Raw genomic sequence first — 25,052 nt, 5'->3', positions numbered from 1 at the left:
GAATATTTTTTTAAAAAGCGACAACTTACCCTTTTTCTTCCTGCATAGATCTTTTTTTCCCCGCTTTTTTTTCCGCTCCCACACAAACTAAGGCGTCATGTTACGTCATGTTGGTACAAAAACAATTCAAGTAGGCTACAAACTTTTCTCACAAATGTTTTTTTTTTCTTTCTTTTTCCATCTCCCCCTGCCTGCCCCGCCTCAATAAAAAGGTCCAGTGTGATGAAAGAGCACCAAAAAATTCAAATAATAAAAGCTTGTGCAACATTTACTCCTCCTTGTGGGGAGAATGTGGAAAGTTTTTTTAACAGTATATTGTTTTGCTTTTTCTCTACACGCACACACACGCAAGCACGAACACACACATCTTTTTGTCCCTGTGTAAATGACAAATAACTTATCAATATTCCTTTAAGCTACTACTTAACAGTCATTAGTGGGAGCAGGAAAGAATAGGTGACCATAAAAAGTCTAAAAAGCACATGACAGAAAAATAACTTATTTCTCTTGTCGTACACAGAGAACTGGGCTCTGGCTTAAATAGAAATTATTATTATTATCACTATCATATATACGCACTCTCTCACTCATTCCACAGTGATCAAGGTCGGTTTTATGTAAACATGTCGACAAAGAAAGCAAAAGAAAAATGAAAAGACTTCTTTCTCTTCACTCGCCACGCCTTGTTCTGTATTCATTAAAAAATATACAACACGTGTGTGTCGCTGCAGGTCCGTTTAAAAAAACAAAAACAAAGGGGGGAGGCGGTCAAACCCCGCTTACTCACGCCCCTTGTCAGTCAATCAAATGTATAAGAAGTCCAAGGAGGTGGTCAGCGGGTCAGTGCGGCTTCCTCTTGTCTCCGCTCTGGCTTTGGTTGGTGTCTTGACAGGAGAGGACAAGCACACTTGAACACCTGCCGTAACGCTGTTGCATCATCGCGGGCGCTTACCTGAGAACGCGAGCTGCAAGTGAGGAGGTAGAACGGCCTGCGACCCGGACTGGAGACTCTTGTACAGCTCTGAGGAGGACAATTGCCCATCAGCGGCTTGTTAGTGCAAAGATTAGTGAGGAGACAGACGGCTGCTAAGTTGCCTTTCAAAATAAACTTTATAGATAAAATGTTTGCATGTTTGGAGCAAATAAATGACATTTAAGTAAAACATTTTTAAAATGTTACTATATGACATTCTGACAAATTGCATTTGCTCCAAATTATTGGTCTTTTTTTCATTATTTAAATTATGCAAGCATGTTTTTAAAATATTCCTTTTAAAAATGAATAGTTTGACAGTAGTTCAGTGGAACCTCTATTTACAAACCATTGATTGTTTACCAACTTTTCAATTGAAAAATATGCTTTGGTGTACAAACCTTGTGTTGCTGTACAAATGTTTTATCCACCCATTGTGGGCCTGGCAGCACATCCATTGTTGGAGGACTCATTGACCTGCAGTGCGGCTGTTCGCTGCTGTGCTACTTTGAAGTGTTTTAGGGCCCGAGCGACGGTGTTTTTTTTCTTCTGTACATTTAGACGCATTTTTTAGGCCCCTAACATGCACAAAAAGTCCCCATATTTTGCAGGTGCGTCAGATATGGCGAAAAATTTTGTATTCTGGTCCTGAAAATGTCATTTTAAAATGTGCTCCCTCGCACCTTTTTTAAAAAAAAATAGCCCATCCTACCAGTTTCACGCATACATTATATATACATATATTTACGTTTACACGAAAATTCCAGAAGACGTCTATCCTGACGGGACGCACATTTAAGTTTCAGAAACCCATACCTTAAATTAAAACAAACAAAGTCGGCCACCTTGCTTTTTGTCTTTAACATTTTTTCAAGGAAAAAAAGGGGTCACACTTTAACAAACTAGAGATGTCCGATAAATGCTTTAAAATGTAATATCGGAAATTATCGTTATCGTTTTTTTTAATTATTGGTATCATTTTTAAAAAAATTTTATTTTAATTTTAAATTTGTAATTAAATCAACATAAAAAACACAAGATACACTTACAATTAGTGTACCAACCCAAAAAAACCTCCCTCCCCCATTTATACTCATTCACACAAAAGGGTTGTTTCTTTCTGTTATTAATATTCTGGTTCCTACATTATATATCAATATATATCAATACAGTCTGCAAGGGATACAGTCCGTAAGCACACATGATTGTGCGTCCTGCTGGTCCACTAATAGTACTAACCTTTAACAGTTAATTTTACTCAATCTCATTAATTTCTAGTTTCTACGTAACTGTTTTTATATTGTTTTACTTTCTTTTTTATTCAAGAAAATGTTTTTAATTTTTTTATCTTATTTTATTAATTTTTTAAAAAAGGACCTTATCTTCACCATACCTGGTTGTCCAAATTAGGCATAATAATGTGTTAATTCCACGACTGTATATATCGGTATCGGTTGATATCGGTATCGGTAATTAAAGAGTTGGACAGTATCGGAATATCGGATATCGGCAAAAAGTAATTATCGGACATCCCTATAACAAACTGTTCCTATGGACTTTGACCAAATGAATGAATTATGAATGACAGATACTTCACATATAAGCGATGGTAAATTGCAAAGATGTGGGTGTGATGCCAAACTTTGCACCAACGATTCGCCACGCAACAATAACTAAAACTAATTATTCATGTTTACATTTTTTCTTATGGAGAAATGTGCTTTAATATACAAGCTTTTATATTCACAAGACCTGTTGAAGAACCAATGAAGTTGGCCTCCACCCACAGAGACAAAGGTTGTGGATGACTAACAAGGTGCTGCACAGGCCCACACCAAAGCATACGTTACCATAAGCGCGATATAAAATCTAATCCATTATTATTATTATTAGTGGTTAGAAAGGAAAGATTGGTTTTATTTCTCACACTAAAAAAGTGATTGGCACTCACCCAACAGGTCGCTCTGTGCGAGGGAGTATCCTGAGTTGGAGCTTGGGGCCGAGCCCATGCCAGGGGCTCCGGGAGGACTAAAATTGAGCAGCGGGGGGAACTGGAAGGGCAGCGAGACAGGCACCAGGCCCCCCAGCATGCCGAAGCCCAGGGGCAGCGCGGAGGGGCTGCCTAGGATGGAGCCGCCCGTGCCCGATACCTGTAGAATGAAAAACACCATCATATATTTATAGATCAGATCTCCAACCCTTTCCAAGCCGAGGACCCCCTACTTTTATATACTGTAGAACATTTTGCATTAAACTGGTCTATATGTACCTTGTTACTATGAAACACTAAAATATTTAAACAATAACAGTATAAAGCTGCTAATATATACAGTATATATACACACACACACATATATATATATATATATATATATATATATATGCAAATATTTATCTATACATATATGCATATATATATATATATATACATGCCTATAAATATACATGTATACACATATATACAGTATGTACACACATATATATATACACATATATACAGTATGTACACACATATATATATATATATACACACACATTGTGTATATATATGTACATATATACACACATGTATATGCATGTATACAGTACATGTATATATGCATATATAAATATATACACACACACATGTATATGCGTATATACATGTAAATATGCTATATAAATGCAAATATATATGCATGGTGGGGGGGATTTTTCTGGCTGGTTGAAATATTGTATAAATTGTTTTATAACATGTTCTGGCCGAGTCCTCCATTGCAGAATGAATACATTTTATTAATTAATAGAATGTTAAAACATTGTCATGCAGCAATATGAAGACCATTAACTTGTACAACATGTAGACAACATGTAGACAACAGAATATCATAAGCTTTTATTCAGGTAGAAATATCACAGATTACAGCTGGGATAGGCTCCAGACCCCCGCGACCCCAAAAGGGACAAGTGGTAGGAAATGGATGGATGGGTATTACCAAACATCTTTGACGATCAAACAATGATCATAACAATTCACATGTTGTTATTAATGTGTGAAACTGTTATTTAAACATGGAAGTGTATCTCCACCTCTGAATCCAAGTGCTCTTAAAGCAGGAATACAAATTCTGTATTTCTACAAAATACACAATCTGGCAAGACACCAACACACTGCAAGAATTTTATATATATATATATACACACACACATATATATATATATATATATATAAATATATATGTATATATATATATATACACACACATATATATAAATATATATATATACGTATATATGTATGTGTGTGTGTATGTATGAATATATGTATGTATATGTACATATGTATATATATACACATATATATATACGTGTGCATATATATGTATGCATATATATATATAAACATGTATATATATAAACATTTATGTATATATATATATATATATATACACACACACACACATATATATATATATATATATATACATAAATCTATATATACATATATATTTATTGTCTGTTTAAAAAAGCATAATGGTTAAAACACATTTCATTAAAGCAAATTAATTGTCCGTTCATGGGTGTAAACTTGAAAATTATCTGTCTTTGGTACACTTATTAATGATGAAAAATTATATCTATCTGGGATTATCGCGATTAATTTCGAATTAAATATGATCGATGCGATTAAAAAATGTAATCATTTGACAGCCCTAATATAAATATATATATATATATATATATATATATATATAGACAGTATATGCATGTATATATGTGTATATATGCATGTATATCTGTGTATATACGCATATATATATGCACATGTACAGTATATTTGTACTGTATGTGTGTGATTTCAACCAATTTAGGGGAAACCCTCATAGCAGCAGTAGTAGTAGTACTATTAGTAGTAGTGAGTGAGGATTAACTAACCTGTGAGAGGTGTGATGTTGTGGAAGGTGTCATGGTCAAACTTCCTGACCCCACCCAGCCGTTTCCTGCCTTGGAGTTTTGGCCAGCCACACCCAGCCTTTGCCTCTGGCTGTGATTGGCCGAGGCCGACTGCGTTTTCTCTGTGACGCTGACAGCCGAGGTGCCCTTATTGTTAGAGTTGTGGGTGCCACCGGCGCCGGTGGTGGGCGGCGCTTTGGTAGCACCCGTGAAGGCGACCTGCGTCTGCTTCGCCTGCCCGGCTTGCCCACTGCCACTTGCCATGCTGAAGGGCGGTCGAAACGTTTTGGGTGTTTTTGGGGAGTACTGGTGTTGCTGGGTGGGGACGCCCTGATGAGCGTGTGAAGGCGATGAAGAAGGCGAGGGGGAGGATGAGGAGGAGGGGGGCGGGGTGGGCACAGGCGGCCGTGGGGTCAGTTTGATGATGGGGGAGGAGTTACTACTGTGGGATGACTTGGTGAGTGTGGCCTGCATGGGTGTGATGAAGTTGGCTTGGGGCGGGGCTTTACCTTGATGGGAGGGGGTGGTCTTGCAGGTGGCAAACGGCGTGGACACGGCTGGGGACGGGAGGCAGAAAGACTGCAGGGTATGGTGGTGTGTGGAATTGGGGCGACACTGGTGGGAGGGGGAGGACGACGGCGTGATGCTGCCGTTGCTGCTGATGACGCTAGATTTGGCGCCACCCTTGACTGCGCCCAAAGCTGACATAATTCCTGCAGGACTGGCAAAGCCCTTCTGATGGGGAGGCATCAAAGGGGACGCAGTGGGTGGGGGCCGCTGCTTTGGGGGCGAGGGGGCAGGGTGCGGGTGCATTTTGCTGCTCATTATAGCACTTGGCCTGTTGTTGGCTATTGCCATGGTAACGTGTCTCTGGTTGTGGGTGCCCGGTCCTTTAATCAAGGTGAAGGTGGGTTCGGGGAGCTTAGAGCTCACGGCTGGGCCGGACGTCTGCATGCGGACCAAGGCGGCGGAGGAGGAGGTAGAGGTCGGTAGTGCGGCCGACGTGGTCACTTTCCACGCAGTGGTCACCTTCCCTGCGGTGGTCACCCCCTTGGAGAGGGCAGTGCACGTGACCTGCGAGGCTGACGGGTACTGCAAGGTGACAGGGGGAGGGGAGGAGGTGGGGATCTGCAGCGGTGGGGGCGACAGCGGGCTGTCGGAGGAGCCCAGGCCCTTGGCAGCGTTGCTGAGGAGGGCGAGCGCGTGCGAAATGGAGTCCAGCGAGGGGGCGCTCAGGTCCTCGTCCAGAGAGTCTGACAGGCAGATGGGCTCAGAGTGAGACGACAAGAGGGAGGGCAGGCAGCTCGATGTCGAGGAGGATGAGGCGGGGAGAGACGGAGTGGGGGTCATGGCGAGGGGCGGTTTGCGGACCCACACGCCCTCCTGAAAAAGACACAAACATGTTGAAATGTTTGACATAAACACAGTGGAACTTCGATTTACAAACTTAATTGGTTCTTGAACAAGATCTTAAATAAAAAATGTTTGTAAAGCGAAGAAACTTTCTCCATAAGAAACAATGTAAATATAAATAACGGCTTCTAGCCTTGAAAAAAGTCCATATTTACAATATAAATGCTATACAGTACATCAAACAAACATAACAATGGGTGATGAAGCAACTACCTACTTATTAAGAAGCCAAAACAACAACCTCAACTGTCCTGTGTCCTCTGCCAGTACGCACACATACACATTAGGCCCTTAAGTGCCCTCAAAAACGATCAGAAATCACAAAAATCCTTCCCTTAAACAACCATATTGCTACAATAATAAAAATTTAAAAAAGTAAAATCCACTTTAAATGTCATCGGCAAATGAGCAGTTAACGAGAAGAGAGAGAAAAGTGTGTGTGTGCTCGAGAGGTACTGCCTTTTCCTCCAGCTGTGACATTCAGCAAGTCAGCTTTGGCACCTTTTTCCAGAAAAGTCCGGTCTCAACACAGTTAAAAATGTGCTGTGGTAGGAAGCCGGCTTCCTCAATCTCTTCAATCGGTTGTATTTGGACACGCAACTTTTGAATGGAAGTGAACAAAGGGGTGGGCCAACAAACCAACATGACTACTATGCAGCAAACAGAGTGTAAACTATATGAGTATGCAGGAAGCCTGAATCTTACCACTAAAAGCAGATACGAGCAAAAAATGCAAACTATGCAACAGAATCTATCCCTATACTTTTAAAAATAATATTTGTCGAGTAATCTCTCAAGGATTATCCATCGGCTACGTTCCCAAACAAGTCGACCTCTCTGGTGCTCCAGACGCCATTCTACTTGACTAAACAGATGAAAACTTGGAAAAGCATGGAATTCTACAACTTCTTAATGTGTGGCTGAGTCAAGGAAATTGGTCTCAAGATTCGTACATCATTTTTGCTCGGGTAAGGTTGCATTTAATGATTTAACTTCACAGCTACAGCCATGTTTGTTGCTTTGTTTTTGTTATAGTCACTGCTTAAATATAACTCTCAATCCCAACGTAGTGTGTGCTGAAAGCTTTATTTATGATTGCTACCTCTTGAAAAATCTTAACTCCTTTAGGTTTTGCTCACATTTGACTTATACTTGACGAGTTGGTGCTTTACAAAACACTCATAGCAAGAATGTGTTTTAAGAAATACAAATAATATCAAGATAATACTTCAATGGGAAATACTAATTGTTAAAAGTATAGCAAACAAACCTTTTACAAAATGATCATTGTAAACTTGTGCGGTTTTTGACTCTGCCTTCTTCGACTGGAGTGTGTGTGCCTCTTTTCTCGTCTTTTTTGGTTACCTCTTGAGAAACTTATCCTTTTCGCGATTTGAATGGTTCCAACATCCTAAAACCACGGAGGCATAGAGCATTTTTTCCTCAAAGAAAGGCAAAATGCCGCCCAGGCTGCTATGACAACAGACGCTCGCTGGCCCACCACTTCGAGACTCACATAATCAACGAGCCGGACTTGACGTCAAGTGAATACAACCTATACGCGCAAGCACAAAATGGCTGCCAGCAGCACACAAAATGAACTGTTCGTTCACAAAGACATTTATCGCACACAGTCATACTTGGCTCGATCTAATAGTTTGTAAATCTAAAAGTTTGTAAATCAATGTCATGTGAGCCAATACCACAAGCCTATTAAAATTATCTTTACAAAGATAATGGTGGTCAATTTGCATTCACTATAATTCATGATTTTAATTTTAATTGGATTGTGTATGCTGACCAAAATTGTGTGCAAAGTTGTCACAGACCTTAGTTTTAGCCTTGGGCCCAGGCACTACTCTCCTCTTGGCTCTGCATGAAAGAATAATAACATAAATATTCATTAGATATCATTACTATGTGCACTGTGTTTGACAGGAATACTCACAGGCTTCCAGTGAGGTGACAGTGAACCGCTAGACTCTCCTTGAACAGGATTCTGAACAGACAAAACATATAAATAAATAAAAAATAAGTTCATGTTGCAGTAAACACACCAGACTTAAAAATCAAGTAAGGAGAATTGATGAGCTATCTATTAATTTATTGGTTAATTCACGTCACCATCATCATCAACAACCATTTATATATATATATATATATATATATATTTATATATATATATATATATATATATATATATATATATATATATATATATATATATATATATATATATATATATATATATACATATGAATATATATAATTATACATATAAGTGTACAAACAGTCATGGCCAAAAATATTGGCACCCCTGCATTTCTGTCAGATAATGTACCACTTCACCCGGAACAACCCCCAAAAAAATCTGATATTATTTTACACAGAACTCCAAAAATGGACTGAACAATATTATTGGCACCCTCAACTTAATATTTGGTAGTACACCCTTTAAAAAAACAAAACTGAAATCAATCGCTTCCTGTAACCATCAATGAGTTTCTTACACCTTGCTACTGGAGTTTTGGACCGCTCTTCTTTTGCAAACTGCTTCAGGTCTGCAGTAATGGCAGATAGTTTCGATGTTAAAGGTCTGAAAACATTTTTTGTAAACGTCCGGCGGGCCGGATTGAAAACCCTAACCCTAACCCATAATTTCGCCAAAGTATCACTTGATTAAATATTACAATGACGTTTATCAGCCTTCAATGGAAGTCGTTACAATCAGACTCCTGAAGGCTGTAGTTGACACAAAAATAATCAATTAAGACACAAGCAGAACTGTCTTACTTTGTCATATCTGTCACTCAATACACTCATGGGAACTGAATGTTCCTCACATTCTACGCTTATGTCTGTCTTTTCCCAGCCTCACAGCCAATTAACATGCAGAACACATGTAAACAAAGACAAACATTAACAGACAAATCTGCCAGTAACAATGGGAAAAAAACATTATGATATTTATTTTAGTACAATGATTATTTAACACTTGTGTGCAATTAATTGTATTTGATTCATTATTTAAGTATGATGTTTTATTTTCCTCTATTCAAATACAGTGTTACTGTTCAAACTGTGTAAAATGTTACTTTGGCCCAAAATATTAAATATACTTTGAAAAAAACCTCTGTCTTATTTTCAATTAATACTTAGGCCTATTATATGCAACTATATATGCAACTATATTTTAATGTTGGTCATTATGGTGGTACTGGGAGAGACCAGTTTTTTCTGGGGTGGTGCTTGGTAAATAATAGTCTGAGAACCATCTGATGATGTATTTTGGAACAAAATAAAGTGTCTTCTGCACAATAACTAAACAGAAGCAAAAACTGCTATTGGCTCCCATTTAAATAATTTTTGGGGTTTGCTCTCAAAGCCTTTGTACCTGACTTTATAAACAATAACAAAAACCACCCAAATATTATTATGTAATAATAGGAGCAATACAATGATAAATATTGATCTAATCACTTTAGTTTGTTTATATAGTGATACCCCACTAGGTAGCATGCAAAATGTCTTCCAACGAAACAGCAAAGAGGTCCCACACGACACGATCAACGCCATCTGTGTTTACATTGAGCTCAAGGGAAGTTTGAGGTTTGAGACAAGGAGCGCTTGATTTGCTCACCCTAACCCACCTACAGCACAGTACTCTTGCCTCATTGGAACACTTTTTAATTGTCGATATTTTGTAATGTTATCTGTATGACCTCACAATTCCTCATATAAGCCCAATAATTATATGTGCAATATTTATCAAGCATCCCTAATAAAAATGTGGACATATTCTAATGAAAAAAGGTAAAAGAGAAAGCACACACCTGGCCTGCATCCAGCCTTTGGGCCACAGTGGTTTGACTTCATTCTCCAGAAAGGCCTTGAGGTAGTCCTCCGCAGACAGGGAACATTGGTTCTCTACGTCCAGGCAGCTCAGTTTCACTCGCACCAACGTACACAGCAGGCTTCTACATACAAATAGCATAGCAAATATTACTATTAGTTATACACACATCCATGTCAAATATTAGTAGTCGTTTTACACACATACATGTCAAATATTACTAGTAGTCATACACACATCCATGTCAAATATTACTAGTAGTTATACACACATCCATGTCAAATATTACTTGCAGTTATACACATATGCATGTCAAATATTACTAGTAGTTAGAGACATCCATGTCAAATAGTCAAATATTACTGTTAGTTATAGACATCCATGTCAAATAGGTAAGTATTACTGGTAGTTAGAGACATCCATGTCAAATATTACTGGTAGTTATACACACATGCATGTCAAATATTACTGGTAGTTAGAGACATCCATGTCAAATATTACTGGTAGTTTTACACACATGCATGTCAAATATTACTGGTAGTTAGAGACATCCATGTCAAATATTACTAGCAGTTAAAGAAACATCCATATCAAATAGTCAAATATTACTAGTAGTTAGAGACATCCATGTCAAATAGTCAAATATTACTGTTAGTTATAGACATCCATGTCAAATAGGTAAGTATTACTGGTAGTTAGAGACATCCATGTCAAATATTACTGGTAGTTATACACACATGCATGTCAAATATTACTGGTAGTTAGAGACATCCATGTCAAATATTACTGGTAGTTATACACACATGCATGTCAAATATTACTGGTAGTTATACACACATGCATGTCAAATATTACTGGTAGTTAGAGACATCCATGTCAAATATTACTAGCAGTTAAAGAAACATCCATATCAAATAGTCAAATATTATAAGTAGTTAGAGACATCTATGTCAAATAGTCAAATATTACTGTTAGTTATAGACATCCATGTCAAATAGGTAAATATTACTAGTAGTTAGAGACATCCATGTCAAATATTACTTGTAGTTAGAGACATCCATGTCAAATATTACAAGTAGTGACATTCATGTCAAATAGTCAGATATTACAAGTATTTGTAGACATTAGGTACTAATCCTCGCCTCCATGGCGACAAAAAAAATGAGTTTCTTACAAGTATCATCCCTGCAGGACGAGGAATAGCTTAACATACTTCTCGACACACCGTAGCTCACCGGCATTAAAAAGTGTAAACAAACGCCATTGGTGGATCTACACCTAACATCCACTGTAATGATATAAAGTACAGGCACATATCTAGTTGATACTACTATGATTACGTCGATAGTTTTTAGCATCACAACATCTTCTTTCGTTTTTTAAAAATGTATATTATGTTTATATACTCAGGAAGAATGTCCCTGGACACATGAGTACTTTGAATATGACCAATGTATGATCCTGTAACTACTTGGTATCGGATTGATACCCAAATTTGTGGTATCATCCAAAACTAATGCGAAGTATCAAACAACAGAAGAATAAGTGATTATTACATTTTAACAGAAGTGTAGACAGAACATGTTAAAAGAGAAAGTAAGCAGATATTAACAGTAGTGAAGTGAAGTGAATTATAGTTACATAGCGCTTTTCTCTAGTGACTCAAAGCGCTTTTACATAGTGAAACCCAATATCTAAGTTACATTTAAACCAGTGTGGGTGGCACTGGGAGCAGGTGGGTAAAGTGTCTTGCCCAAGGACACAACGGCAGTAACTAGGATGGCGGAAGCGGGGATCGAACCTGGAACCCTCAAGCTGGCACGGCCACTCTACCAACCACGCTATACCGCCCCCACACAGTAAATGAACAAGTAGATTAATAATTAATTTTCTACCACTTGTCCTTAATAATGTTGACAAAATAATAGAATGATAAATGATACAATATGTTACTGCATACATCAGCAACTAAATTAGGAGCCTGTGTTTGTTTACTTACTACGAAAAGACAAGTTGTCTAGTATGGTTTATTTAAGGACTTAACTGCAATAAGAAACATATGTTTAATGTACCCTAACATTTTTTGTTAAAATAAAGCCAATAATGCAATTTTTTTGTGGTCCCCTTTATTTACAAAAATACCGAAAAGTATCGAAATAATTTTAGTACAGGTACCAAAATATTGGTATTGTTACAACACTAGTAAATATTTATTTCAAATAGCCAGATATTACCAGTAGTTTTAGACATCTGTGTCAAATAGTCAAGTATTACTAGAAGTTATAGAGATATATGGGTGGGTGTGACGCGGTTGGGAGAGTGGCCGTGTCAGCAACCTGAGGTTTCCTGGTTTGATCCCCACCTTCTACCAACCTCGTCACGTCCGTTGTGTTCTTGAGGAAGACACTTCACCTTAGCTCCTGATGGGTCGTAGTTAGCGCCTTGCATGGCAGCTCCCGCCATCAGTGTGTGAATGTGGAAATAGTGTCAAAGCGCTTTGAGTACTTTGAAGGTAGAAAAGCGCTATACAAGTATAACCCATTTACCATTTACATATATGTCAAATAGTCAAATATTACCAGTATTCATACAGATATATATGTCAAATAATACTAGTAGTTAAAGACATCCATTTCAAATAGCAAAGTCTATACCTGAGTTTGTCATCCCACACAAACTTCTTCCGCGGACCCATCACTCTTTTCCCAGGTTTCTCCTCATCCTCCTCCTCTGAACCGTTCTTCTCCCCCTCTTCCGACTGTTGCCTGCACATGCACATAGTGATGTGTGATTGATGCACAACAACATAAATAACAGATAAAAACAGCTGGTAGTAGTGAAAAAAGCACTCTCCACTTACTTTGCAACCTTGGCCATACAGTCCATGTTGTATTTGGCGATCTGCTCCGGCATCACGCTGCATACAGCCAGCTTCAGCTCCAACAGCGGCGTCCTCAGCCTGTCGTCCTGTGGGAGGAGAAGGACAAGATGGCCGCAGAGCGAGAGAGAAGGGGAGGAAGGCAAAGGGTTATAGTTAGAAAGTGTGGACGGGGATAGCAATATGTTTGTTTTGGCTTCAAGGCTTGACAGGTGGCGGCCATTATTGAATACAGACATTCACGCTGAGGACAGATAGGATTGAAATATTTTTGACAAGGCAGAAATAATATTAGGAAACCAAATACAATCTTGAAATACAGTGACCATCAAAGTTGTCAAAACATGACAGCCGCAGAACTTGTCTGAAATCAATGCAAAAGTACAGAGTGGGACTAGTAAGGACCCATAGTCAAAACTTAAAGAAAAATATACTTAATAAAGCACTAAAATATATGTAGACATCAATGAAAAACCACATCAAATCTTAGCTGCTAAAGAAAAAAAAATACACCAGCTTGTGAAAAGACAGAATAGTTGTACAATATATTTTGTTTTACTTTTACCTTATATGATTTTGAAGCCTTGGGTATTAGCTGATACAGATGTTATTTCCATTTGATATTAGCAAGAATCATACATACTTTTAGTATTTTGTAGTGTGGAATGTTAGAAAAGCCTTGATTAAGAGAAATGGAACAACGGCAGGTAGGAAAAAACATTACACTTATGACGGACTAAAACTGACCTTAAATTTGGAAGTGGAGTGGAAATTTGTTTTTGCCGACAGCGAGTGGTCACAATAATTTATTAAATTAATCCTATGACGCAGTAAGTTCAATGATGCGAACACGTTTGTTACTGGATACTTGCTAAAACAAGACCTTGTGTGTGTAAGTAATCTGGAACAATAATTATTCTATACATGCTTATATTGATAAATGTCATGTTTCAGACTACAATACACACTTAATACAAATGCCTAGCATTTGTGCTTAGCTGTTGTGTAGCTGCTAGCTCCTGGTAGCTCACGGTCTACCATTTTTACCTTTTGTAAATGACTTGATTAAAATACAAGAAAAGATTGACATTTTGTACTTATTGGAGGACATTTAGGTGTTAATTAGATGTCCAATCTTGCACAGGTAAAACAACTGCAGGACTGTTTGTATCGGAGCTTTTAAATGCAGGCCAATATCATTCGATACCTTGTTTTTTTTTGCTGGCATAGGACCGGGATACCCCTAATACCTGTATATACATACACAGTATATCTACAATGTGAACACACCAAAATACCAACTGTTTATGTAAGAATACAGTAAAAATTTATCAAATAAACAATAATGTGACTTACTAACCTCTATAATTTAATTGAAATGTGTCCGAGGGCACAAAATTGAAATAAATGCAGTGTAAACATTTTTTAAAAGTTACGCTGACATTGTTTGTGCAAAGCCCCCACACTGATCTTTTTCAATTATTACATTTCAATACATGTTCATGAAATGTTTAATGTTTTTACTATTACAAAAAAGTTGATACATATTTAAGATTGATGTTTTGACTTTCTTTATCAGATCATTATAGATATGTGACACACAAAAGCCAACTAAAACACCTGCAAGGCAAGAAGGTGGGAATAAAGCATTGTGCGTGTCGTGTGCACCTTGGTGTTGAGAGGCGGAGGGGGCTGCAGTCCGTTGTCACACTGAGCCGCCCTCACCTGGATGTTGAGGCGGAGCTTCCTGAGCCGCTTGAGGAGCGTCTCCTTGTTGCACGGCACAAAGGCCTCTATGTGCGAGTAGATGCCCGATCGCACATCGGGAGGCTGCTCCAGGACCTGCAGCTCAATGCTGATGGAGGACAGACGACAAAGTCAGCCTTGAGGCACACATGACAGCTTAAAGAGAGGTGGATGAAGGGACTGTTCCGGTAATGAGGGGCAGAGAGACGGCAGGGAGGGTGACACCAAACAAAAGCGATGCAGCTCAGCAGAGGAGCTGAGCTTGTCATACTCACTCCAGCAGAATGTTATTCATGTCCAAGGTGAAAAACTTCTTCCTGCCCTCCTGATCAAACTGCCGTGAAGCCTGCAGGGGGAAAAACAGCCGAGTCAGCGAACAGCATCTAAGAGCATGCAGAAATCCAAAATGATGTGCCTCGCCCTCTTGAATGTAACTATATGGAGATTTTTGCAGAAATGACGGCTTATCTTTGATATCGATCAATATAAAAAACATTTTGTAATATAGTTTTTGGCCATATCGCCCAACCCTAACACAACGCAGCCCCAAATCTGAGGACGATTGACAGACACAGGCCATCGACAAAGGAAACTGAACGAAAATCCACCACCATTAATGGGCCCCGAAAGGTCAAACGGAGGAGAAAGATGAAGACCAAATGACTTCTCAGGTAGGCTATTTTATGCCTGCCAGATGGAGATAACTTGGCTGAGCTTGGAAAGATCCCTCTATGACTATCTGTTGGCTTCCCGATGGACTGGACTCCCACATTATCTATTAATTTAACACAATTGAAAAATTGTACCAACTCAACATCCATTGAAACTGATCACCCTGGATAGGGGGTCCCTTCAGCTGCAGTCCCTTCACAAGGTTTCTGCTTTATCCCCATTTGGGGACTTTTGAGTTTTTACTTGCCCGGATGTGGGTTTAGATCAGGCGATGTCATTATGAGTTTGTGAAGCTCTTTGAGGCCCTTGTGATTAACGGCTATATAAATACATTTTGATTGACTTGATGCCGTGTTACAGGCGCTATCTTTTGTTTGATTTGTGAATGAACACCATCGCCTGTGTAAATAATTCATGTTTCAATGTGTTCACCCGCGGCTTATAGACTTGTGCGGCCAGTATGTGTACAATATTTAATATGTAAAAAAATTAGGTGGGTGGGAATTATGAAAAGCCTACATATTTCGATATTTGGACCAAACTACTTGAGAACATGTTTAGGTCCAACTAAAGGCTGCAAAAGAAACGGACTAAGAAAGTAAAAGTACGATTTTCTGTAGTATATGCAATATTTCATCAATACTTGAAACTACAAGGGTAATAATATTAAAGCTGATGCATAAAAGGGTACACATTGCAGGTGACGAAGATAAACAACATTTCTGCTAATATGCTTTAGCAATGCTTAACTGTACTTCCACTAACGCACGGAGCACCAAACAGCTTTTAGAAAAAGGCAGTAAACATCAGCATGGTTCATTACTTTGTGTGACTAACCCTTCCTGGTCAGCTTCAGCAGCCCTAATGTTGCATGTGACTCACCGCTCGCAGGTCCTCGATGCGTTTTATGAGAGGAGGTGGCAACCCGCTAGGCAGCGGCGGAGGGGAATATAGTCCACTGGAAGACCCCAGGCTTCGCCCTTGGCTGCCCCCACCCGCTCCTACTTTTTGGCCTGGAGCGCCGACACCCAGAATGCCGTTCTCCCTGGCCGACGTCACGGCGTGCTGTTGGTCCGTTTCCAACAAGCCAAAGTCTAGGTCGCCTAGGAGGTCCTGAAGTTCCTTCTCGTTCGCTGAGCCCAGCAGTGACATCACGGCAGGGTCGGAAGTCAGGTCTGCCAGCGAGAGGTCGTTGTTTGTGGCAGAGGGGGTATTGCCCTGCAAGTGGGTGGAGTCAGAGGCCAGCAGGTGCTTCGCTGCGTCAGCAGCACGCGGCTTGTTGGCCACGCCTACGGCCAGGCCGACAGGAGTCATGCTGGGGTTGTTTTTCCTACTCTGCTCCTTTTCCATGTTGAAGCGGCGGAGCATGGCCGCCAAATACAGCGAATCCTTCATCAGCTTCTTCCTCTTCTTCTTCTCGGGTCGATGGATGTTGAGAGCTGCCACTCTGTCGGGACATTCGGAAAAAATGGGAAAAATTCAAGCACCACTAAGGCTCACTCTGCCTGACATGGTTTGTTATTGTTCACTTGTCAGTAGCATCTGACAAGAAAGCTGCCTTTCTTGCATCCAACATTTTGTCAGTATTGTAATTTTTTTTTTACAGTACGTGTGTGAACGACTCATTCTAAAAAAAACAAAAAACACCACAAGGACACCAACAAACCTCCACTAAAGCTTTAACAGACACTTTAAATAAACACTGGATACAAGACACCAAAATAATAATAATAATAATACCTGGGATTTATATAGCGCTTTTCTAAGTACCCAAAGTCGCTTTACATGTTAAAAACCCATCATTCATTCACACCTGGTGGTGGTAAGCTACTTTCGTAGCCACAGCTGCCCTGGGGTAGTCTGACGGAAGCGTGGCTGCCAATTTGCGCCTACGGCCCCTCCGACCACCACCTATCATTCATACAACATTCAATCACCGGTGTGAGCGGCACCGGGGGCAAGGGTGAAGTGTCCTGCCCAAGGACACAACGGCATGGTAAGAGGCGGGGAGCGAACCTGCAACCCTCAGGTTTCTGACACGGGCGCTCTACCCACTACGCCATGCCGCCCCGTCATGTGGGGAGATTTGACCAACAAGCACTAGGTGATTTTTAGGGTAAATATTTTTTTTCCTTTCAGAATTTTTATAACCTATTTTGAACAATAGTTGTGCGTATCAAAGGTAACTGACAAATATATAAGACATGAGACATTATGAAATATATACCGTAAATATGGGACAGTAAACCGCTACTTTTTTCCTGCGCTTTGAAACCTGTAAAGCGATGCAGCTAATTTATGGATATCTCTTCGTTAACAGCCATAATGCAAAACATTTTCATAAAACACAAGCAAATACACTGATCTTGTGTGTAATTGTTTGTGTTATGGCGCCATCTTTGTACGAGTTCGCTCACTGCAGGTGCTGCAGGGGGAACATCTACAGTATTTCCTTCTGTTTACGGCTTTGAACCGGAAATACAAATGCCGTTCCGTCTTCGAGTCAATCATAGCGTTTTTGCTTGTATGGATTCTTCAGTTACCACTCCAAGCAATGTTTGTAAGTTTTCCAATATCACTAAAACTATTCATACTTACTAAACCGTCCTATGTGTGATGTTTATAGGATTGTTGTCATGCATATTTGTACGTGCTATCGTAATGTAATCAAGCGACCATTGTTAGCATTAGTTAATATACTAACATGTTTACAAGTGTCTGCGTTAGTATCAATAACTTACAATGACATTCTTGTCGTATTGTTTCAGTTTCACAAATTACTCACTACATTCACTAAAACGTCACCATGGAGTTATTGAGTCTGTTTAGCTGATTGGAGAGAAAGCTTACGCAGCTAGTTGGTCCATGCAGATGACTTCTGTTTTGTTTAAACAACCATTTTACTGCCGTGTTACAGGCATTGTTTGGAAACAATTAAGGTTTTTAAATAAACATTTATAAAATATATCTGCGGCTTATATACACTTATATACGGTGCAGTTAATATATAGAAAATATATTTTTCTTAAAATTTAGAAGGTGCGACTTATATGCCGAAGCGCTCATGTGTCCGGAAAATGTGATTAACCACAAAAATTGTTTGCATTAATCATGTATCAACACAGATCATTTTATTTTGACCCGACATGCTGCTTTACTTTAACTGCGAATAGTTACCTGAAAGGCAGCGTGTGTTGGTCAGTGCATACGCCTGTGTGCATACACCCTCATGGGACTTTAGATAATACTAGTTAGTATTACCAGGTTTTGAGCAAATAAATCACATTTATTTAGTAAAACATAAAAAAAAGTTTGTGTATGACATTCTGACCATAAAATTGCATTTGTGTCAACTCACTGCTGTGTTTTTTTAAGTTAATTGAAATTTTGCAAGTAATTTACTAAAAACTGCTTTAAAAATGTATATTTGACAGTCCAAATTTCTACGACAAAATTGTTTCGCTAATTATTTCCTAATACTCTGATAAGTGTTCTTTAGAGCAAACTAGGTCTAACTGAATAAAGAGTACCTCCTGTGGTTTCGATCAGGTACTGCACTCAGTTCTGCAAATGCTCCAAAACAATTAAATACAATCAAAAATGTATTTCACACAACCAACAGAATTCTTCCCGAGTCAATTGACATGTTGCCTCCTCTCCCCACCGAAAATCATGGTGTGTGTGGATGGATTAACCTGTTCTGAATGAGCTGTCACAAACATCCCGCATCCTCCGCTTTGAAGACACAATGGCAGGAGCTGCTGCTATTTTTAGCCCTAGTTTTCTTGTTTGACTATCTAGCCTATGTGAGCTTGGCTAACGGAGTGCTTTTATTCCGAGGTGGTTGCATGCAAAGAGCGAGTCAGCATCCCTGCTGCCCTCAAGAAGATGCATGAGATGGCGTTTTACTAGCATGCTAAAAGAGCCGACCGACGTTTGGTGACATTTGGTTCGAATATTCAAAAGGGTGTGATTCATTTTCAAAGGATTGTTATCACATGAGACGTTAAGAAGAATTCCACTCACCAACATCCTCTAAATATTTATCCTTCAAGTACTTACCCTGGTTTAGGTTCTCTGCTTTTCTCATCTTCTTCTTCGTTCCTTTTCCTCTTCACCTGTTCAATGTCATTGTTTGCTTTCTGAAATAACAGCACACACACAACTTGACTTTGTAAATCGTGCAAGGACCCCAGGGTGCTTAAGACGTCCAAATGGGCACAAAGCTCACCTTGTCCTCCTCTCCTTCGGAGTCGGAGGCCGCTCTGAACTGCAGCGTGCCAGTGTTGATGTAAAAGCCCCCGAGCTTTGTAGTCAAAGACGCAGGCACCAGCTCATCATACTGCCAGACAAACAGTATGAAGGAACACAATGAACCAAAAAACAACATTAGAATGACACTCCCAACGGTCCAAATATAAAAATAAAAAATTCCCAATGTACCAGGCAATGCGATTCCCAACGGTCCAAATATAAAAAAAAAAATCCCCAATGTACCAGGCAATGCGATTCATCTCCTGAGGGCCCAGTAGTGATTGGGTGCCAAATACAGATAGGCATATTAATCAATCAGTCCATTACTGATCAAAAATGTTTCTGTCCACGGTGTCTACTATTATTTGTAGCCTGCAACCATACTAAAGTAGTTTAATTATTTAGTTTGTGCATAAACATCCTAACAAACTACCTGATCAAAACAACTTCTTGACTTGACAAAACAACTAGCTTTTAATTAGGGCTGTGTTGATTGAGCGAATACCGATCATTATCGGACGATTTTCTTGAAAAAGTATGTGATCGCATTGCTGATTAATGCCTTTCAAAGCTGATCCCTTTGTCTGATACTGTATTTATTTTAGTCCCCCAGCTGACAAGCTAGCAGCTAATTAATTGTATATCTCCATACAGAATGTGGAGCCACTCGACTAAGTTAATATTAATCACCACCATTACGGAAAATAAGCTGCATTTCTTACTATCTTTCACTGGTGGACGAGGCTAAACATGTTACACAAAGAGAGCAAGCAAGAGCAAGCAGGCTAATAGCTAAGCTAGCTAAAAACAACACAAATACATAAGTGCTTAGTAAAGTTTAAGAAGTCCAGATGGAAGCGTGTTACAGCAGAAAGTAAGCAGATATTACCAGGAAATTAACAAGTAGTTTATTAAGAGTCTAGCGAACAGCTGTTGGTGTCAGCATTGTCACAGTCAATGCACAACATGTAAGAGGAGGACAAATTGATCAATAAAGTGGTGGTGTCAATACTAAGAGTCATATCAATACATGATCGATACTAGAGTGATTATGTCAATATTTATTTTTTTCTCAAAATGTTTTTGTTTTGTTTAGAAATTTAGAGAATAATTACCTGGACATAGAAGGACTTTGACAGTCAAATGGCTGTAATTTAAGTTTTTGCATTTGTTTAGTAATTTTGTAAAATGTACTTTGTTTGCTCTAACAATTGTATGTAATAAAAAAGAGAATTAGGAACTAATTAAAATATTGTGCTGATACTGTTAAATTGTCAATAGCACTCACAATAAATACATTGAAAAATTTACCGTTAATACATGTGATTGATATCGGCCGCTTCTCACTAATGGATGGTCAATATCGAAACTGACAACATAATTCCCTGATTCAAACACTCCTACTTTTTACCAAAACTCTCTTAAAATACTTAAAAAAAAATAAATTGCTTTGGTCAGACTACATTTTTGTTAATGAGTCAGTTTGTTTAATTTGGAAGGTCTGTCCACCGTCAAAAACATGCACCTGGGGATAGGTTGATTGGCAACACTAAATTGGCCCTAGTGTGTGAATGTGAGTGTGAATGTTGTCTGTCTATCTGTGTTGGCCCTGCGATGAGGTGGCGACTTGTCCAGGGTGTACCCCGCCTTCCGCCCGAATGCAGCTGAGATAAGCTCCAGCACCCCCCGCGACCCCAAAAAGGGACAAGCGGTAGAAAATGGATGGATGGATGGTTGTTTGCAAGGAGGCGCATATTCACTAGCATAGGGGGTCTAAAATGCTATGTCATGTAAATCACCAGGAATAATATGTTAAAAAAGGTCAGTTTCAATAAAAAGGTATTCAGTACCCTAAGTAATGTATGTGTGTATGGTTGAAGGGTACTCACGGCCTCAGAGTTGTCTATGAAGGGGTCCGTCTCATCATAGCCAAAGCCAATATCAATTAAATCCTGCATTCTGTCCTTCCTTTTCTTTGTCGTGTTGCCCTATGACACAAAATGCACAAACCACTCATTAATGTTGACCTTTTGATGTGGAGTTTTCTCTGTAAAGCACATGCACATAAATGTTCAGCGTACAAACAATGAATGTTGTTAAATGACCCTGATGATTGTATAACGCTCAATTAAAGAAATAGATTTAGAACCAAAGACATGCACCTGGGGATAGGTTGATTGGCAACACTAAATTGGCCCTAGTGTGTGAATGTGAATGTTGTCTGTCTATTTGTGTTGGCCCTGTGATGAGGTGGCGACTTGTCGAGGATGTACCCCGCCTTCCGCCCGATTGCAGCTGAGATAGGCTCCAGCACCCCCCGGGACCACGAAAGGGATAAGCGGTAGAAAATGGATGGATGGATTTAGAACTGTGATGTTAAGAAGACACGCAACTCACAAAAAGTTAGGGCTTTTTTTTTCGGGAACTGTACTTTCTCTAAAGTTAAAGTACCAAAAGGATGGAAAAACAAGTTCACTTTATATGCTTAATTGTGTTTCACTGAGTCCATTAAATCATATTCAATTGTATTTAAAATCCGCAAAGTATGAGAAAATACTCTCTGATTATCAAAAAATGCCCCGATTTCAGACGGCCATAATGAATATTCCGCTCCGAATGTCTACGGCAATTTCCGTAGATTCGGGGTGGGACGACGTCACGATGGGAAGGAACCCTTCTGCGCTCTAGACCATAGTATCAGATCAGTCATACTGGAAATACGCAAAAATTAGAAAGAGATGTGCTGTCTATCTTTCACAGTCCTTATACAAGACATGAACACATATGTTTATATTGTTATTATAAGTGCTAACGCAGTCGCAGACAAACTATTTTTAGCGCAGCATAACAGAGAGGTAACTCGCTTATGCTGCAGCCTACTACTGCTGCTGCTGCATCGCGTCTTGGCTCATCAAAGTTATTCTGGATTATAAAAAATCATGCCTCTCATCTGGATTATAGGAGGATTTAGCCATGAATCTAGACTGTACATTCAATTTATACCCAGAGATGGACACAAAGACACGGCAACCATAGAGTGTCTGCAGGCAGCAACTTTTTCTTTTAACCTTTCGTGTGGATTATGATTAATTCTTCATCTAAAAAGAAAGATATGAACATCCTATCAGTCGTCATTACAGTGAGAGCAGACATTGTACAGTAAATGAGTTATATTATGTTATAGTTTGTGTTTTTTGTTTAGCACATAGCAATACTGCTACATGATGCTGTAGTGTTTTACTAAAGCTGGATATGTTTAGCACACAGCTTCTAAAACTTTTAGAGCACATCCTCCTTATATTCAGGCTCAAAAATATAAATTTCTGCTCCATATTTCCCAAAGTAATCGTTGTTGGCTCTCACAAAGTCTGCATGATTAGCATTGTTGTTGATGGGGAAAGGATCTGTGCTTCCTAACTCTACATCACGTACCATGTGACAGGCTTGCTCATTATCTCTCAAAATGGCTCGGAAATCGATGTGAGATTGATACTATTTTGATCACATCTATTTACTTTGTCTTTTGGTGTTATAAATCAGATATATATGATAATAGCTTCAATACAGAGGCAACTTGTTTTTCCATTCTACAAACCCCAAAACCAGTGAAGTTGTCACGTTGTGTAAATCGTAAATAAAAACAGAATACAATGATTTGCAAATCCTTTTCAACCTATATTCAATTGAATAGACTGGAAAGACAAAATACTTAACGTTCGAACCGGAAAATTTTTGTTATTTTTTGCACATATTAGCTCATTTGGAATTTGATACGTGCAACATGTTTCAAAAAAGCTGGCACGAGTGGTAAAAAATGACTGAGAAAGTTGAGGAACGCTCGTCAAACACTTATTTGGAAAATCCCACAGGTGAACAGGCTAATTGGGAACAGGTGGGTGCCATGATTGGGTATAAAAGCAGCTTCCATGAAATGCCCAGTCATTCACAAATAAGGATGGGGCGAGGGTCACCACTTTGTGAACAAATGTGTGAGCAAATTGTCAAAACAGTTTAAGAACAACATTTCTCAAAGATCTATTGCAAGGAATACAGGGATTTTCCCATCTATGGTTCACAATATCATCAAACGGTTCAGAGAATCTGGAGAAATCATTGCACGTAACATTGAATGCCCGTGACCTTCGATCCCTCAGGCGGTACTGCATCAAAAACCGACATCAGTGTGTAAAGGATATCACCACATGGGCTCAGGAACACTTCAGAATACCACTGTCTGTAACTACAGTTTGTCACTACATCTGTAAGTGCAAGTTAAAACTCTACTATGCAAAGCGTAAACCATTTATCAACAACACCCAGAAACGCCGCCGGCTTTGCTGGGCCCGAGCTCATCTAAGATGGACTGATGCAAAGTGGAAAAGTGTTCTGTGGTCTGACGAGTCCACATTTCAAATTGTTTTTGGAAACTGTGGACGTTGTGTCCTCCGGAACAAAGAGGAAAAGAACCACCCAGATTGTTACAGGCGCAATTTTCAAAAACTGTAAAAATCGGTGGTGGTATGGGGGTGTATTAGTGCCTAAGGCACGGGTAAGTTTCACATCTGTGAAGGCACAATTAATGCTGAAAGGTACATACAGGTTTTGGAGAAACATATGTTGCCATCCAAGCAACGTTATCATGGTAGCCCCTGCTTATTTCAGCAAGACAATGCAAAGCCACGTGTTACAACAGCGTGACTTCATAGTGAAAGAGTGCGGGTACTAGACTGGCCTGCCTGTAGTCCAGACCTGTCTCCCATTGAAAATGTGTGGCGCATTATGAAGCGTAAAATACGACAACGGAGACCTCGGACTGTTGAACAACTTATGCTGTACATTAAGCAAGAATGGGAAATAATTCAAACCTGAAAAGCTTCAAAAATGTGTCTCCTCAGTTCCCAAACGTTTACTGAGTGTTGTTAAAAGGAAAGGCCATGTAACACAGTGGTAAAAATGCCCCTGTGCCAACAATGTGTTGCTGCCATTAATTCTAAGTTAATGATCATTTGCACAAAAAATTAAGTTTCTCAGTCTTGTCTTTGCAGTGTATTCAATTGAACATAAGTTGAAAAGGATTTGCAAATCATTGTATTCTGTTTTTATTTACGAATTACACAACGTGCCAACTTCACTGGTTTTGGGTTTTGTATTAGTACTTTAAATGTTTAAACTGTTCAATGCGTCAATACTTTTTGCACAACTTGCTGTTCTCCATTTTTGATTTTATAACGAAGGACATAGATTTAATACAAATAATTAACAGTTCGCAGACAAAATCCTGCCATTCTACACTGTTTTTCTTAATTTCCAACAGTTTTTTTCTACTTGAA

General features: G+C 39.2%; 1 protein-coding gene across 1 annotated transcript in view; it reads right to left on the bottom strand.

Annotated features, from left to right (window-relative positions):
• ubn2a (ubinuclein 2a) overlaps window positions 1–25,052 on the bottom strand; it is a 29,156-nt gene that overhangs the window by 887 nt on the left and 3,217 nt on the right. Inside the window, exons 3-17 of the mRNA XM_062027056.1 lie at window positions 21,612–21,710; window positions 19,700–19,810; window positions 19,531–19,610; window positions 16,351–16,915; window positions 15,072–15,142; window positions 14,719–14,905; window positions 13,033–13,139; window positions 12,827–12,937; window positions 10,153–10,296; window positions 8,268–8,318; window positions 8,149–8,191; window positions 4,889–6,289; window positions 2,925–3,123; window positions 953–1,021; window positions 1–884 (exon numbers count right to left, since the gene is read on the bottom strand). The exon at window positions 1–884 is cut by the window's left edge and continues 887 nt beyond it. Coding sequence (XP_061883040.1) covers window positions 841–884; window positions 953–1,021; window positions 2,925–3,123; window positions 4,889–6,289; window positions 8,149–8,191; window positions 8,268–8,318; window positions 10,153–10,296; window positions 12,827–12,937; window positions 13,033–13,139; window positions 14,719–14,905; window positions 15,072–15,142; window positions 16,351–16,915; window positions 19,531–19,610; window positions 19,700–19,810; window positions 21,612–21,710 — 3,282 coding nt within the window. The 3' untranslated portion in view covers window positions 1–840. The remainder of the gene's footprint in view (window positions 885–952; window positions 1,022–2,924; window positions 3,124–4,888; window positions 6,290–8,148; window positions 8,192–8,267; window positions 8,319–10,152; window positions 10,297–12,826; window positions 12,938–13,032; window positions 13,140–14,718; window positions 14,906–15,071; window positions 15,143–16,350; window positions 16,916–19,530; window positions 19,611–19,699; window positions 19,811–21,611; window positions 21,711–25,052) is intronic.

Source organism: Entelurus aequoreus, linkage group LG18 (assembly GCF_033978785.1).
Source record: "Entelurus aequoreus isolate RoL-2023_Sb linkage group LG18, RoL_Eaeq_v1.1, whole genome shotgun sequence".
NCBI classification, from domain to species: Eukaryota; Metazoa; Chordata; class Actinopteri; order Syngnathiformes; family Syngnathidae; genus Entelurus; species Entelurus aequoreus.
This window is presented reverse-complemented; position numbering and strand designations above follow the sequence as displayed.